This window comes from Colletotrichum phormii (genome assembly GCF_030913505.1).
Source record: "Colletotrichum phormii strain CBS 102054 chromosome Unknown BDP81scaffold_46, whole genome shotgun sequence".
Classification (NCBI taxonomy): domain Eukaryota; kingdom Fungi; phylum Ascomycota; class Sordariomycetes; order Glomerellales; family Glomerellaceae; genus Colletotrichum; species Colletotrichum phormii.
In genome coordinates, this window is record NW_026851488.1 from 125,191 (window position 1) to 140,136 (window position 14,946).

General features: G+C 51.7%; 5 protein-coding genes across 5 annotated transcripts; 2 read left to right on the forward strand and 3 right to left on the reverse strand.

Moving 5' to 3' along the window:
- Positions 1–487: 487 nt before the first annotated feature.
- BDP81DRAFT_336289 (type II inositol-1,4,5-trisphosphate 5-phosphatase) lies at positions 488–3,577 on the forward strand (the record flags this gene model as incomplete). Its single annotated transcript, XM_060585904.1, has 1 exon — positions 488–3,577. The coding sequence occupies one exon, from the start codon at positions 488–490 to the stop codon at positions 3,575–3,577; it is 3,090 nt and encodes a 1,029-aa protein (XP_060437641.1).
- Positions 3,578–4,182: 605 nt separating this feature from the next.
- On the forward strand, positions 4,183–5,628 carry BDP81DRAFT_336316 (Tannase/feruloyl esterase; the record flags this gene model as incomplete). The annotated part of the gene is made up of 1 exon (XM_060585908.1): positions 4,183–5,628. A coding segment is annotated over one exon (1,446 nt), but the record flags the coding sequence as incomplete, so codon positions are not given.
- A 6-nt stretch (positions 5,629–5,634) lies between these two features.
- On the reverse strand, positions 5,635–7,105 carry BDP81DRAFT_362318 (methyltransferase domain-containing protein). The gene is made up of 8 exons (XM_060586441.1): positions 7,021–7,105; positions 6,920–6,942; positions 6,732–6,861; positions 6,632–6,669; positions 6,540–6,577; positions 6,320–6,457; positions 5,849–6,268; positions 5,635–5,797 (listed from the first exon to the last, which is right to left on the reverse strand). The coding sequence occupies exons 3-8, from the start codon at positions 6,853–6,855 to the stop codon at positions 5,749–5,751; spliced, it is 807 nt and encodes a 268-aa protein (XP_060437643.1). The 5' UTR covers positions 6,856–6,861; positions 6,920–6,942; positions 7,021–7,105; the 3' UTR covers positions 5,635–5,748.
- Positions 7,106–8,817: 1,712 nt separating this feature from the next.
- On the reverse strand, positions 8,818–10,194 carry BDP81DRAFT_401029 (uncharacterized protein; the record flags this gene model as incomplete). Its single annotated transcript, XM_060588773.1, has 1 exon — positions 8,818–10,194. One exon carries the CDS (start codon positions 10,192–10,194, stop codon positions 8,818–8,820), a length of 1,377 nt encoding a protein of 458 aa, XP_060437644.1.
- A 1,107-nt stretch (positions 10,195–11,301) lies between these two features.
- Positions 11,302–12,983, reverse strand: BDP81DRAFT_511702 (uncharacterized protein; the record flags this gene model as incomplete). The annotated part of the gene is made up of 1 exon (XM_060595774.1): positions 11,302–12,983. One exon carries the CDS (start codon positions 12,981–12,983, stop codon positions 11,307–11,309), a length of 1,677 nt encoding a protein of 558 aa, XP_060437645.1. The 3' UTR covers positions 11,302–11,306.
- Positions 12,984–14,946: the final 1,963 nt, after the last annotated feature.

Sequence of the window (14,946 nt, forward strand, 5' to 3'; positions counted from 1 at the left end):
GGATACTTCTGCAACATCTTATTGAACAACTTCTTTAACGACTTCAAGACTGTTCAGATCTCCTTCTTCTCCTCCTTTTCGCCCCTTCAGTATCCTCTCTGCTCCGGCTCGTCCGTACTTTTCAAGGGCCTCCAAGTTGCAACCACCATCCAGGCCATCCCTCTGGCTTCTCCGGCTCCCATCTCGCTGCCGCCAACTCTGCGCATAACTGAAGCCATCCTGGTCCGTGACCTCACTTACGACGACTCGTAGCCACGCCCAAAATACGAACATCATGCGCCGGGCCACGCCGGACTGATCGACGACAACAACACGCCAAAGCAGAGGACCCTGGACCGGCCTCTTGTCTCACCCCTTTTAGCCGCCGCCGCCGCCCGACCCCGTCAAATAATACCCCCTAGAGCTCCCTGTCTCTAGCACCTCTTGAAACTACGACTCCTTCACGCTCGCGTCTCAGCAGCAGCAGCGCATGGCTTCGCCTTCCGCGATGGCGCCCCCCTCCGAGACCATCCCCTCCACGACCTCAGACCCCGTCGACGTCGACCTCGCATCTACGCCGCACTCCCTTGCCCGTGCTGTGTACGCTCGTCGAGCAGAGTACGTGCGGCCACACCGGATCCGGGTCAAGATTGGGACATGGAACGTGGCTGCGTGTCCCGGCACCGACAAGGACTTGGCGAGCTGGTTCGTTGACGGGTATGGTCTCGACACTTCGCTCTCGAGGCTCAACGTCTCCAATCACGATACGGTAGAGACGGACCCCCCGCCAGCTACCAAGGATACAGCCAAGGATGCAACTGAAGAACATGACCCAAATGCCTCGGTGCACTTGGTCGGAGGCGACAAGGTTGGGTTGTACGTGTTGGGCTTGCAGGAGATTGTCGACCTGAACATGGCGAGGGACTACATGAACCGCATGGCATCTGACCAAGGACCCATGAAGAAGTGGAAAGAAGCTCTAGAAGAAGCCATGCCGGATGGATACGAGCTCGTTGCCGCAGAGCAAATGTCTGGTCTGCTGCTGCTGGCTTATGCTTCCCCCGAGGTAGCGCCAACAGTCAGCAACGTGAGCACAGTCTCTGTCGGGACGGGCCTCTTCGGATACCTGGGGAACAAGGGAGCTGTGACTACGCGGATGCTACTTGGGGAGACGACCCGCATGGTCTTTGTCAACTGCCACCTGGCTAGCGGCGCGGAGCAGACGTACCTTGACCGGAGGTTGTGGGACGTCGGGCAGATCTTGACACGGACGCAGTTTGACCCGATCAACCTTGCTGGAGAGAACGATGCTGAGCCGGAGAAGATTGGCGACGAGGACTTTGCCTTCTGGGTGGGTGACTTGAACTTTCGCGTGGATGGACTGCCTGGCAATGATATCCGGCGCCTGCTTCAACTTCACACACGCGGGGAGTACGATCTGGATAAAAGGGGGCGCAAGGTCATCGCCGGCGAAGAGGTTCTGGTGGTCAAGAGCGCAAAGAAGAGTGACTACACAGATGATGACACCTCAACAATCGAAACTACGCTGTCATCGGAGGCTAGTTTCGATGACTCTTCAAGCTCGCTGCCAGATCCTGACGACTTCTTGCCCGACCCGGGTGACGATCCTGCGTCGTTGCAAGCAACCCTGGACTCTCTTCTACCACATGACCAGCTAAGAAGGATAATCAAGGAGAAGAAGGCCTTCCACGATGGCTGGCGCGAGGGGCCAATCACCTTCCTACCATCATACAAGTACGACGTCGGGACCATCAGTCTCTTTGATTCGAGCGAGAAACAAAGAGCCCCGAGTTGGTGCGATCGCATTCTGTACAGAACAAGAAAGGACCGGGAGGAGTACGAGCAAAAGGTCAAGGAACTCGAGGAGGCAAAGAAGAAGGACGAGGAGATGACGGCGCGGGGTATCGACCATGCGACTGACGACGACGACGTCCTATTCAGCTATGACCCGGATGCGGACGGCGAGGAGGTGCCCACCGGCGAAGCTGGCCTCGATTACGATGAATACGAAGAAGATGATAACGAACCAGAGGAGGTTGTCACCAAAGAAGGGTTCACGGACAGGATACAGCTTGATATCTACACCTCACACCAGCGGATCATCTCTTCAGACCATAAACCTATCATCTCCATCTTCACGCTCGACTACGACGCGGTGGTACCGGATCTCAAGGCCAAAGTCCATGCCGAAGTTGCAAAGGAGTTGGACCGCGCCGAGAACGAGGGACGGCCTCTGGTCACTGTCATTCTCGACAATCCTGACATGCAAGCCAAGGGCGAGGATGGTGTGGATCTCGGTGAAGCCGTCGACTTTGGCGATGTTGCCTACCGCTGCAAGCACACTGCGACACTGATAATCGCAAACACTGGAAGAGTGCCGGCAAAGTTTGCTTTTGTCGAGAAACCCACAATTGAGGAGGATTCCGAGGCTTCAAGTCCACCAGCCTGGCTGAGCTCATCCTTCAAACGGACAGCCGCTGATGACAATGGCGAAGAGTCACCAGATTTGGGCGACGACGTCACCTTGGAACCGGGCGAGACTGTCGGTGGTGTTCTGGAGATATACGTTAGCGACATTTCTCACGTTCGAGCCCTCAACGACGGCCGCTCATCTCTCGAGGACATCTTGGTTCTGCGAGTGGAAGACGGCAGAGATCACTTCATTCCAGTTCGCGCTTCTTGGCTTCCGACGTGTTTCGGTCGCTCAATAGACGAGCTCATTCGCATCCCCGATGGAGGCATTCGGGCTTTTATGAAGTCGAGGGAAGGCAAGAGCTCCGGTTCTATCCCGTACGACCTCGACGTCCGCTGCGCTGCTCCCAAAGAGCTCTTCAAGCTCACAGAAGCTGTCGAGGTGATGATGCTACGTGCCATCGCCGAAGCAAACATGATTGAAGAACATGTCATCCCGGCCGACAAGCCTGGCTGGCCCTTTGACGAGACTGCATGGCTGTTCAAAGACAAAGAGTCCCGTGACAGCCAGATTGTCGCATTGATTGAGGCACTGGACAACGACCAACCCCTCGTCGAAGCGCTTCCCGTTGAAGTCCCGTCACTCTACCGCCTTGAAGTACTCGCCGAGGTCCTGCTTCTCTTCCTCAGCGGACTAACCGATGGCATCATCACCGCAGCCCTCTGGGCCAAGATCGAAGTAGCCATTCCTCACCTGGCCGCAGCAGCCGCGCGCTCACCACCCGAAGTCGAAGACGACAAGACCGCGGTGCTAGATATCCTCGCCACGGCGCCGAACCACAATATCGCTTTTGTCTTCCTCACGGCGACACTGTCCAAGGTCGTCGCGGAGATGGCACCCATCTCGCGGTCCGAGGTCGAGGCGCTGACGATGCAGAAGCCAAATAGGCGCAGTCTCAGCTTCAGACGCCTTACGGGTGGCAACGCTGCTGCTGAGGCTGCGTTGGCGAGACGGCGTCTTCGAGAGCGGAGAGTTGGCGAGGTGTTTGGCAAGGCTGTGTGTCGGGTGGGGTTGCCTGCCAAGGATAAGGAGAGGAAGGCTGTTGAGGAGAAGATGAGGGGGGCTTTGGAGATTTTTGTGAGAAGGCCGCTGGAGGATGGTTAAAGGTTGGGTGTTTGGGTGGTTGTTTGTATTTTTGCGAATGATAGACGTAGAGGAATGATACCTGTTGGCATGCCACTACATCTTTACTGTGTTCTGTATACAAATTGCTCTACACCACCTCGTAGGGTAAAGCTCTACTCGATTCCTACTCACAGACAATCTTTTACGGAGTAGTCATGATCATCTACGGAGTAGTCCGTAGACGAATATCAACAGGAATTTAGGGGGCTATTAACTCGGACTCTGCGCGGACCCCGCGACTCCACAGTCAACGTCTTATACTCCTCATCGCTTAAATGTACGAGTACGAGGTACGAAGTTAGCGAGCCATCGATTATATATCAACTGTCATTCATTACACTCACGATCTGCTGTACTTCGGCTTCACCAGAACGACGGTGTTGAGATTCAAGATTGTCGCTTCACTCATCCTAGCCGGCTTAACGTTAGCCACCGCAGTTCACGCCGCCACGAAGCCCTGCTTACCATCTTCATTCTCCTTCCCTCGACTCGAAGGCCTCATACACCACTCCACCACCGCCAACCCCTTCACAAACTTCACCCAAAACTCAGGATGGAAACCCGAAGCGGCACTCGTACCCCCCGAAGGCGTGTCAGCATGTAACGTCACCATCTCCTACACCCGCCCCAACTTAGACTCCCTCATCACAGTCCACATCCGGCTCCCCCTCCAAGAAGCCTATAATGCCCGGTTCCTGGGTATCGGTGGCGGCGGGTGGCTGGCGGGCGAAATCGGCGACGATGTGATGGCGGCGTACACCGCGTCAGGATACGCTGTTGCTGCTACGGATGGAGGGTACGAACATAACCCGTACTCGACGGCAGACTCGTGGCTCTTCAAGGATGGGAAACCGAATCTCGAAGCGCTGGAGAACTTCGCGTATAGGGGGTTACATGAGATGACGCTCATTGGGAAACATGTTGCGGAAGAGTACTATGGCAAGACGCCCGAGTTTTCGTACTGGAGCGGGTGTTCGACTGGCGGGAGACAGGGTCTTGCGATGGCGCAGCGGTTTCCGGGGGCGTATGACGGGATTCTTGTGGCTTGTCCTGCGGTGAGTTTCCCGGGGCTGTTGATGGGGATGTTTTGGCCGCAGTTGGTTATGAATGAGCTTGGCGTGTATCTTTCCGCTTGCGAGATGGAGGCTATGCAGAAAGCTGCGGTTGAGGCTTGTGATGAGGTGGATGGGGTCAAGGATGGAGTTATTGCGAGGGATGATTTGTGTGTGTTTGAGTCGAGGGGGGTGCTTGGGAGGGAGTTTGAGTGTGATGGGGTGAAGGGGAGGGTTTCGGAGGGGGCGATGGTTGTTGCTGAGGCGCTGTTGAGGGGACCTGTTGATGAGGAGGGAGGGAGTTTGTTTCCGGGTTCGACGGTGGGGACTGCTGCGACGGGGTTGATGGCGTTGGGGAATGTTGTTTGTGATGGGGGGAAGTGTCGTGGGAGGCCGTTTACGATTGCTACGGATTGGATTCGGTTGTTGGTGATGAAGGATGCTGAGTATGATCCGGCGAGTATGACCAGGCAGGAGTTTGCGACGTTGTTCAAGGAGACGGTGGAGGAGTTTGGGGACATGATTGGGAGTGAAAACCCTGATCTGGGGGCACTCAGGGAGGCTGGGGGGAAGATGATTGCGTGGGATTCTATCAACGATGAGGCTATCACGATTAACGCCATGAGGCGGTATTACGGCAAGGTCGTCGAGGTTGATGGGGACGGGGGAGGAGGAGTCGAGACGGCAGAGTATTTCAGGTTCTTTGAGGTACCCGGAACTACGCATTGCGCTGCGCCCAAGGGAGCTGTGTTTCCTTTGAGGGCTTTGGATGCTTTGAGGCGGTGGGTTGAAGAGGGGGTTGCGCCGGAGAAGGTGGATGCTGTTGTCATGGGACTGGCTAAGGGGGAGGCGGCGGAGAGCAAGGCTCCTTTCTGCAAGTTTCCCTTGGTGGCGAAGGCGGTTGGGAGTGAGTGGACTTGTGTTGAGCGTGAGAAGACTGCGAAGATTGAAGAGAAGAGGGAGAAGTATGAGTTGTGAACTTCACCCTGGGCCTAGAGGACACCACATTTTTTTTAAATTTTCGTTGTCACTTGTAAATACCACAGACATGATATTCAGACTGAGGTAAGCCAAACTACACATGTAATATCAAACATTCTAGGGCGCCTCCTCCTTCTTTTTAGGCTTCTGGCCGTACACAACGTCGCTACACAGACAGTCAGCAAACAGCTTACCTTTCAAAAGAGCGACGACTTACTAATGATACCACGCGTGGACCTTGCCCGACTTCAGCTCCGTACGTACCTGGGAACACAAGATCAGGACTTCTTCCTTTGTCCAAGCAAGACCTCCACAGAGCAACTTGAGTGAGAACCCCTCGAGCCCCTCAAGTAGTTGAATCAAGTTACACATCCCAAGGTCCCTGAGATGTGCGTCCTTGGGCCAGGGGCCGCTGGGGATCTTGAAGGGCTCGTGGCGGATGTTGATGAGGTCGGTGTTTTCTCGAACCAGGCCTTCGAGCTTGGGGCCGATTTGGGCGTCGCGTCCGAAGACCTTACATGCGTCCATGAAGGTATCGGCCCAGCGCTGGATAGCGGTTCCCTCGAGCGTCCCGTCGTCGCTGTGAAGCATGAAACTCCAATCCTGGAACTCGGCCCAACCACCGGGATTCAAGTTTCTAAGTAAATGTTTAGCAAGCCTAAAAAGGGTTGGAAACCTGGGGACTTACTGAGATACCCTCTTGACGTAGGTTGGCCAGTCGGCCAGAGACCCTGACAGGTATCGACTGAAGATGAAGTCGTATTTGATTTGCCCAACCCACTCACTCTCGACGTCGTCAATTTCGAACTTGACGTTTGGCGGAACCCTGTTGCGGTCAAATTTTAGTGAACCATCTTGTCTACGATACTGATACCTTTGTATCAGTACTGAGCTGTCAACACACATACCACTTCGGCTGGATAGCGCTCAGATCGTTGCCGATGATCTAGTAAAGTCTTAGCACTCGGTTTTGATATACGGGAAGTCAATACCATTGTACCTCGGCATTAGGGAAAAAGTCTCCCATCTCGATGGACCCTAGAGATGTAAGTAGACGGTATACATAGAGCGGTGTTGAAAGGCTCAATATTGAAACGCACAGATGCCAGTTCCAGTGCCAACGTCCAGAACGCGATGCAGTTTTGCTCCGTCGACAGGCGCGAGGAATAGTTTGTTGCCGACGGTCTTGACCATCAATGTGTGCACCAAATCGAGGCGGTCCATTTCGTCCTAGACCCAGAACTTTTAATCCCATACATGGATACCGGAGTCAAGAACGCTTTCGAACCTCGTCATTGGGGAAGTTGTAAGCTACGTCGAGCTGTTAGAAACATGGTGAAGACTAGGCTGTTCGCTCTCCACTGCAACACCAAGGCTCCTTTGACATACCTCCAGCACGGAATGCATGATAACGACGGCCGTACTCAGTCGGATAATCCACAACTGAGGATGTGAGCGAGGCCGTGTACGAGGACCTGTGAGATTTAGCCTTTGGCCAACCACAGCCCTAGACATGGAAGCATCGAGATTTGCGTACATTTGGTCATCAGTTGTTATGGCATCCTAAGTTCGCGTAAAGTCCAGTCATTAACCTCATTAATCCACATGAGTAATACTGTGCAGACATACGCTTGCTCCATCATCGATGTCGGTCGCCGCCTGCTCGACAGCGGGCTCGATCGTCGCAGCCACAGGTTCACCAGTGATTGTGGGGGCTGCTGGGGAACCTCGCGATTCGTCCCTAGGGCTCGCCGAAGTCTGCCGGGGTAGATCTGACATTTTTTGAATATAAGTTCGTCTGATATTGATGTCGGCACGGGGAGAACAATACCAGGACCAGGCAAAGCTTCCAAGAGCGCTCTCTAATGCAAAGAAAAGCTGCGAGTTTTTTGTATCCACGTCCCATGGTCAAGATGAGCCCCCGCAGCTTGGCGACCTACCCACCGTTGCTTCCAAGTGGTTGGCTCCTCACTTCCAACTGCGTATTGCGAGTCGTGTATCAGACCATTGTGCGTTCGTGTTGTCTCCTTCCTTGTCAGTGGTCCCTGCCCGCCAGAAGTGTTGAGTTTAGAGTCCTTCCGTGTCTTCGACCCTCCTGTACTGCCAACTCTGCATGGCGACTACTAGAGTAATCGAGAGAAGTACTTGCCAGCCCTCGGACGTCATAGTGAACGTTCATTTGACTCAGGCTTGATAGTAATACTTCTGTGGCAGCGCTTTAGCAGGGTGCTGCTGTGAGTTGTTGAAGGTCGTATTTCTTTGCTAAGAGTTGAATCCTTGCAGATGGCAGGGTTCGTTTGGCGAAGGCCTCACCAATGGGACGGTTGATAGCAGAACCCCTGCTCAACTGGAACAGCTGCCCAGGTGCAGGCCCATTCCTGTTCAGCTGGTGAGCGTTGTGTCATATCTTCATCTTTCCAACAAGTTCCCCAAAACTCAGGGTCCCCAGTGACACTCGCAGTGAGTTTATCTTCGCCAAACGCGCTCATCACCCATTCAGTACTCTTGTACCAGTCAGAACTCATAGAAAACAGGGATATCGATTACTGATGCGTTTGAGAGCGAAGCATATCCCGAGACTTGCGAGCTACAAGATCGAGGGCGAGACAGTGGACGGCAATACTTCTGCTGAATGACTCAGCCCCTGAATACAGAAGGAAGGATTCGAACTTGACACCAGGAAATGGAACTTGCTCCAAAAGGTACGTGGATCAGTACTTGAGTGTTATCAAGGAATGGGCCTGAACCCTTGGTCGATGAGTTTGGGGTATCGTACTAATATGTTGCATTTGATGAAAAACGCAGCCTCCGTGGGCAAGATTGAAATAATGTTCACAAAAAAACAATGAAGAATATTCTTGATGGCACTGAATAGACGAAAGTATTATACACTAACAACACTGGAAGTATGGAAATACTCCCGGGGAAATGCTCTTCGGCAAAGACACGCTTTGTTCTTTGATACCCCCCCTTCAGCCTAGAGTCTGTCCCGACTCCCAAAAACAAGAAAGAAGAAAAAAAGAAAAACGACGGCTTTATCCATTGCCTGTATCAGCCACGCATTGTACCTGCCTCTCGATTCTCCTTCCCATCCATACCCTAGAGAATAGCCAAGCCTGTACTGTATCCTTCGTTCTGTGCCCGTCCTAAAGACGGCTTTGTCGTTGTCCTCCGCTGCGCAGTCTCTCACCAGAGGAAAGGCTGACGGTCCAAGACGGTTGTGGGGAGATGCTGGTCGTCGTTCCGGTGATCGTACAAGTTGAACATGTCGCCATCTAAATAGCCTCCATCCAGTGCGAAGTCTTCGGGGATGTGTCGGGTCTTGTTCATGCCAGCCCTAGCCAGCCACAGAACCTCTTCGTAGATGAAGTCTGTCATGGCACCAGACAGATGCAGCTTTCGGATGGAAGACGGCAAAGTTCGGATCAGAGGACTGCCCTCCACAACAGTCAGATTGAGTGGGTCAGACTCCGAGTCTGTGTAGTTGCCTCTGTCCTTGTCAAAGACACTGATGTCGACCCAGGCTTCCTCCAGATTCGTAAAGGTGCTAAGTTCAACTGCAGGGACCTGCGTTCCTCGACCGCAGACGCCGTCAAAATCGATGACCAGAGTGCGGAGGGTGGCACGACGTATTCCCAGAGCCCCCAATATCAGCCATGGCGGGATGGTGTGTGGGTGCAGGTCCCACCGCCTTTGCTTCTTCCAGAAGAACTTTTCCAGTTTCGGACAGGCTCGGATAGCATTGGCCAGAATCGGAAGTGATATTGTACAGTTGCTCAGAGCGAGTGTTGTCAGATTCGTCGATGGTGGACTGGGAAACTCCAGAGCTGCACGAACTAGGTGGGCCTCGCGCAGGTTCCTTGCTCTAGTAATGAACCTTGCGGTTAACCACCTCTCACGAGATCCAGTCCAATGACTGCTCGGATCCCAATGACCCTTCCTCAGAGAGACTGACTTCAAGGAGGAAAATGTTGACTCAGATGTTTGGTGGTTTGGAAGGATCTGGTCCACGTCGTGAATGGCATCTAAGCTTGCGGAGAGAGACAAGCCAGATGCAGAGAGCGTGAAATCTTGAGTGTTGCTAGCGAGGGTGAAGAGAAAGGCGGAGGACACCTCAAAGGGTCTTGAGATATCCGCATTAGGTTTACAGACCTTCTTCAGCCAAGTCTCGAGTGAAACCATGTCCCTGACGTATGCATCGGCCCGGATAGTAGGGGACACTAGCGTACGATTGCTGTCGAAGTGGATGTATAGCTGCTTGACAAGTCGACAAAGGTCTTTGTTGTGTAAAAGGGTCTTCATGAGCGACAACCACTGCCGAGGGGCACTGGCCCCGCAGTGGACGCTGACAGATTCGTATAGGAAAGGTATGAGGAGGTTGTAGTAACGACGGCATGTGCGTGCCAAGGAGGCAAGTGCGCGACGTTGATCGCAAAGCTCCTTTTGGATGAGACAATCACTCTTCAACTTGTCGAGGAGCTCCTTGCCAGGAGTGTAGTCGGGAAGAAGGTAAGAGACAATGTGTAGAATGGTCTCAGGGGGGAGGTTCCGTAGCTCAGCCATCTTGAAGTGAGCCACTAGAGCAGTAGGTGAAAAATCGAAAGTGATTGTGGCAGCCAGACAGGCATCACTCGAGGTAGGTGAGCCCACAAGCAAGAAGCCTTCTCGAATAATTATTAGCATTGCGAGTGATGTAAAAATAAGGGCGCGGAGAACGTACCGCGTATTGCGTACCGCGTAAGGAGCTGGTTACCGAGAAACAGAAGATGCTGAAGAGTGCAAGTGTCGAGTGGCGAGTAGTAAATACTGGATAATCCCAGAGAGTGGGAGGAGGGAAAGCTCTTTTCGTTGTCTGATCTGAGAGAGAAAGGTTTTCTCCTGCCACAAGGAAAGATCCCGGTAGTTGAAAGGAAGAGGAGTTGGCCGGAAGAGGCCCGCTGATGTGAAGGAGAAGAAAAAGAAGAGCTGGGTGGGTGGAAAAGGAGAGGTGAGTTGGGCAGGGAAAGAAAATAAAGATCACAGGTGAATTTATGACCCGGAAGCAGCGCACAGGAGGCAGCACGTTCCGGGAAAGAACGATTCGAAAATTTTTCAAGGTAATTAAAGGCTTCTCTTTTTCCCCCCCTTAACGTGAGTTTTGCTTCAATATCCGTTGAACCATGTGATTCTGAGAAGCACAATCCTTTTGCCCAAAGGAATGGTGCAGCTTCTTTTGTTTGTAGTAATATCGATAGCCACCTGTAGTTGGTGCTCCACGGTTACTCTGTTGCCAGAAGAATCTTCCCCTGAAGCTCCATGTAATTGGACTTGAGCAGATTCTAATCTTCCTCTATTAGAGGTCCATGATTACTCTTAAATTAATTGGTTTCTCAGCTTAAGAGAAGAGAGAATCTCCTTCTGCAGATCGATGAAGTCATTCTTGTCAAGGTCAAGTGAGGCTGGGCATGTATGTAGCTGTGAATGGGCCTGAGGAACTGCGTATCTGCCAGAGGCCTCTGCTGCTCTATGGTGTCTATGAGTAAGGTAGGTATTGAGTAGGGACCGTATCATGAATATTTGATCCTCGACTCGCACCTCTAAACTCAGCCAGAATTGCGCCATGATCTATGCTGCCTCGAAATCCACAGCTATGAAAGCGCCATTGTTTCCTTCCCCTTAAAGCAAGGTCCAGTCCTTTACCACAACTCTCCAAGAATGCACATAGTGCTAGGTGACTCGATACCAGCTCTGATGAACCGTTCTCGATAGGAGGGACTGGTCTCCTGAATCGTCTCGCTGATGTGTTCCTCCTCGGTCTGGCTGCTATACCCATTGCTGTGACCGCCCTCGATGCCGTCATTGTTCAATGTCCAGGAAGCAGAATTGTCGTCAGTGCCGTCGCCATTGATTAAATCCTCATCACCGTCGTTATCAGAGTCGTCAACATCGCTCTGGTCCGTATCATCTTCTTCGTTCGCTAGGTCTGGATCCCAGAGTTCCGGCAATCTCTGAACCAATTCCTCCATCTCGACCTCTCTGAGTTCGGGATATTCCTCGCGATTCGTCAACACCTCGCATATGTTATGACGAACTCCGAGCCCATTGCCCGCCAGATGAAGACGCTTGATTGATCGAGGGAAAGAGGTGAAAAGTTTGTGCGTCAGTCGCTTGTTCTTATCTGAACGACTGGAGGAGCCATACTTGATTCTCTTCAACACGCTCGAGACATCGACCCAGAGATTCTCTAGGTGCTTGAAGTCTGAAAGACTCCTGATGGCCCTGTATTCCCCTCGATACCAGTCATTGAGATCGAGGGAGAGACTGCGGAGGGTGTTCAGAGTGTTCTTGTGCGCACGGAGAATGGTGACGATCTCCCTGGGTGACACTGGCCAATGTGGAACGAATGTGTCTGCCCTAGAGTTCAGGTACTTGAACGAAACGAGAGAGGCGCAACCTTCGACCATGCTTCGAATCTTCTCTTGGACCAGAAAGGTCTCTGTGATGGTGAGACAGGTAATATTGGCCCACTGCGAATATGTGTCGAGAGGGCAGCTAGGTTCTTCATCCCGATTAGCAATGAAAATCGATCTGGCGTTTGGCGAGAAGTGAAGTAAGTGGTCAAGATCCGTTGGCGAGAGGTTGGTGTCTCGATGAGTCTTTGAAAGACCACTAGGGCGAATAGCGACCATCTCTAGGGTCGGAACTGGCCATGGGACACCACGAAAGATCCGGAACTTGGCAAGATCTGAAGGGCCCAGCTCTCCTGTCCATAAAAGACCATCAATCTCGGTTCTGGACCTTGGACCGTACTGGTCACAAAACAGGCCACCTGGCACTGCGAGGCCTAACTCACGTAGTCCCTGTACACGTGAAAGGACAATCTCGAGAAGGATTCCCAGGTGCAAGATTCCGGTTCTGAAGCGTCGGGATTCCGACATTTGGAGAGGCTTGCCTTCTGCCGAGCGCCAGAGATAGTAGGGTGAAGGAGCGCCCGATTGTTCGGCAGCCCAGTGACTCCAACCCAGATCTGCTTCTGTCAAGTCCTTGATTCCTGTGTTGCTGGCGTCCAGGTGCAGATACAGCTGCCTGACTCCCATAGCAATGTCCTCATGCTTCATTATAAACTCAATAAAGGACGTGAGCTTGTGGGTGCTATTGGACCCATGAATACTGACGTTTCGATAGAGGTCTCGAACTAGCATTCGACGATACTTCTTGCAGGTGCGTGAAAGATTGAATGCTGAGCGCCAGCCTGGCTGGAGCAACTCCGCGAGCTCGGTGTCCGACTCCGTTCTTGTAAACTCCTCCAGCAGCGAGTGTGCTGGGAATAGTTGAAGTATGATCTCTGGAGGGAGATCGTCAAGGACTGCCATTGTCGATGGCAGCTTGTATGAACCTTTTACTCCGAAGGAAGATAAGGGTGCTAAACGTCGGTCAGTAGTTGTTTGTTAGGCTGAACAAAAGTGAGTGAACGAGGTGATTGGGGTAAGGTACTTGAGAGATAATCGGCTGTGCTCTTAGAGGCCAACTGCCAAAGAGCGTTGATGCAAAAGCAACCGCAGAAATAGAGGCCAATGCGATGATTCAGGAAAAAAGTCAGAGAGGACAAGAAAGTTGTAGTAGGTTTGGTCGACTTCCACCGATAAAGGAGCTAAATCGAGGGTAACGGAGATACCTACTTCTGGTAGGGTGAGAGTAAAAAGAAGGGAGGAAGAAAACGGTTGAGAGGTGGAGGTTAGGAGGTAAAAATATCGAAGACCACTGCAGACAGTACTCAATGGTGAATGAAGGGAAGAAGAAAGGAGGAACGCGGCCAACATCGTGCCTGCCGCCGGAAAAGTATTACCACCTTGAAGGTGAAAATCGGCCTGAATACTTTCCAGTCCCAACCTAAAAGGTGAAGTATTCAGTATGTCCACTTTGAGAAAATCACAGCAGCCACCCCACCAAGGCATGGATACCTGAATATTCTGGTCGATATCTTTGTGTATTGTGGTGAATGTCTTCGCTGAGCGGGATGGTAAGACCGAGCAAAAGCTTTTATTTGGGACATCACTACTATTCCATCATCTCCAGTGCTGAAAGAGACCATACTTCTTACGTCTCAGTACTTAATGTAGCCACTATGTGGACCTGTGAGACTACTCTAGGAACGTTATCTTGATTTGAAGACAGGATCGACCATAGTTCAAGTTGTATTGCCTCCTATCTCGCCGCCGGTATTGGGACAACCGCTACTCTAAGTACTACTACTGCACTTCCAGTTCTTCCACTTCTTTCAAGTCAATATCAAATGTCACGGGAATTCCATCCCATATTTATGAGTCAAGCTTGGATTGAAAGGCCTTCTTTATCGTAGGCTGTCGATATCTGCTCAAACACTCAGAAAAGACCATTGTTCGCCTACTGGTCTTCCTCAGGGTATGGACATGAGGCCGTGTAAGGTACAGCATTAAGCCAGACTACCCACTTTCGGCCACCCCATTTTTAGTGGGCTTATACTAAAACCTATTATTTTATACCCTATACATAACCAGCCCATTTTAATAGTTAAAATTATAAATAAAATTAATTTATTATTATAATTGTCTATTATAATAAAATAAATAATAAAATAAATAACGTACATGATAAGCGAGTGGGCCAGACAAGCGAGTGGGCCACCCAACCACGACCACATAACATGAAGGAGCAAATATCAACACCCACCTCATGGATTCAATCCAAACTATTCAGATTCCTCTTCCTCAGACATTTCCTCATTGAATCGACATTTTCGCGCATTGTGACCAGTGTTCCCGCAGACGCCATATCGTCGTTGGCCCGTCTCAGTCCTCGGTCGGCGACCACTACTCCGGCGCGTTTCCTCCTCCACCTGGGCTGTAGCCTCTCTCTACGACTAAAGATCCTCTCCCTCAGCTATAATAAGGCTTCCTCCTTGTCGGAGACGGTTTTTCTTCGCTCTCCGGCGTCGACTAAGTAGGTTGTTCTCCTCTCGAAGGATCTAGTTCTCGGATCTTAATAAGGCGATCTAGTGCATAAATCCACGAGCCCCCTTAGATAGATGCTCTATAGCGTCGATAATTAAAGTTAGTAAGCTGTTTTGATAACGGGAGATTCGATTCTTGATGAGTTCTAACTAAGAAGATACTTCCGTTAGGTTGTTTAGTGTCTGAGAAGTCTATGCCGGTGGTGTTATCGGGAGGGATCCTGGAGGCGTCGGAGTACGTAACTTCACATCAAGCTTTAAGAGCACACTCTCTACATTCAAAGGCACAATTCCTGCCCCTCTGAATCCTCCCTGAATGTTTTTCTCCGTGATCGCTTGCGTGAAAG

What these genes read in the sequence shown, in the direction of transcription:
- BDP81DRAFT_362318 (XM_060586441.1), bottom strand. Translation starts at nt 6,855, where the DNA reads ATGGACCGCCTCGATTTGGTGCACACATTGATGGTCAAGACCGTCGGC. An exon ending in ACTTTTTCCCTAATGCCGAG is followed by an intron (nt 6,578 to 6,631) that starts GTACAATGGTAT and finishes AGACTTTACTAG; the next exon opens with ATCATCGGCAACGATCTGAG. An exon ending in GTCCACGCGTGGTATCATTA is followed by an intron (nt 5,798 to 5,848) that starts GTAAGTCGTCGC and finishes CTGTCTGTGTAG; the next exon opens with CGACGTTGTGTACGGCCAGA.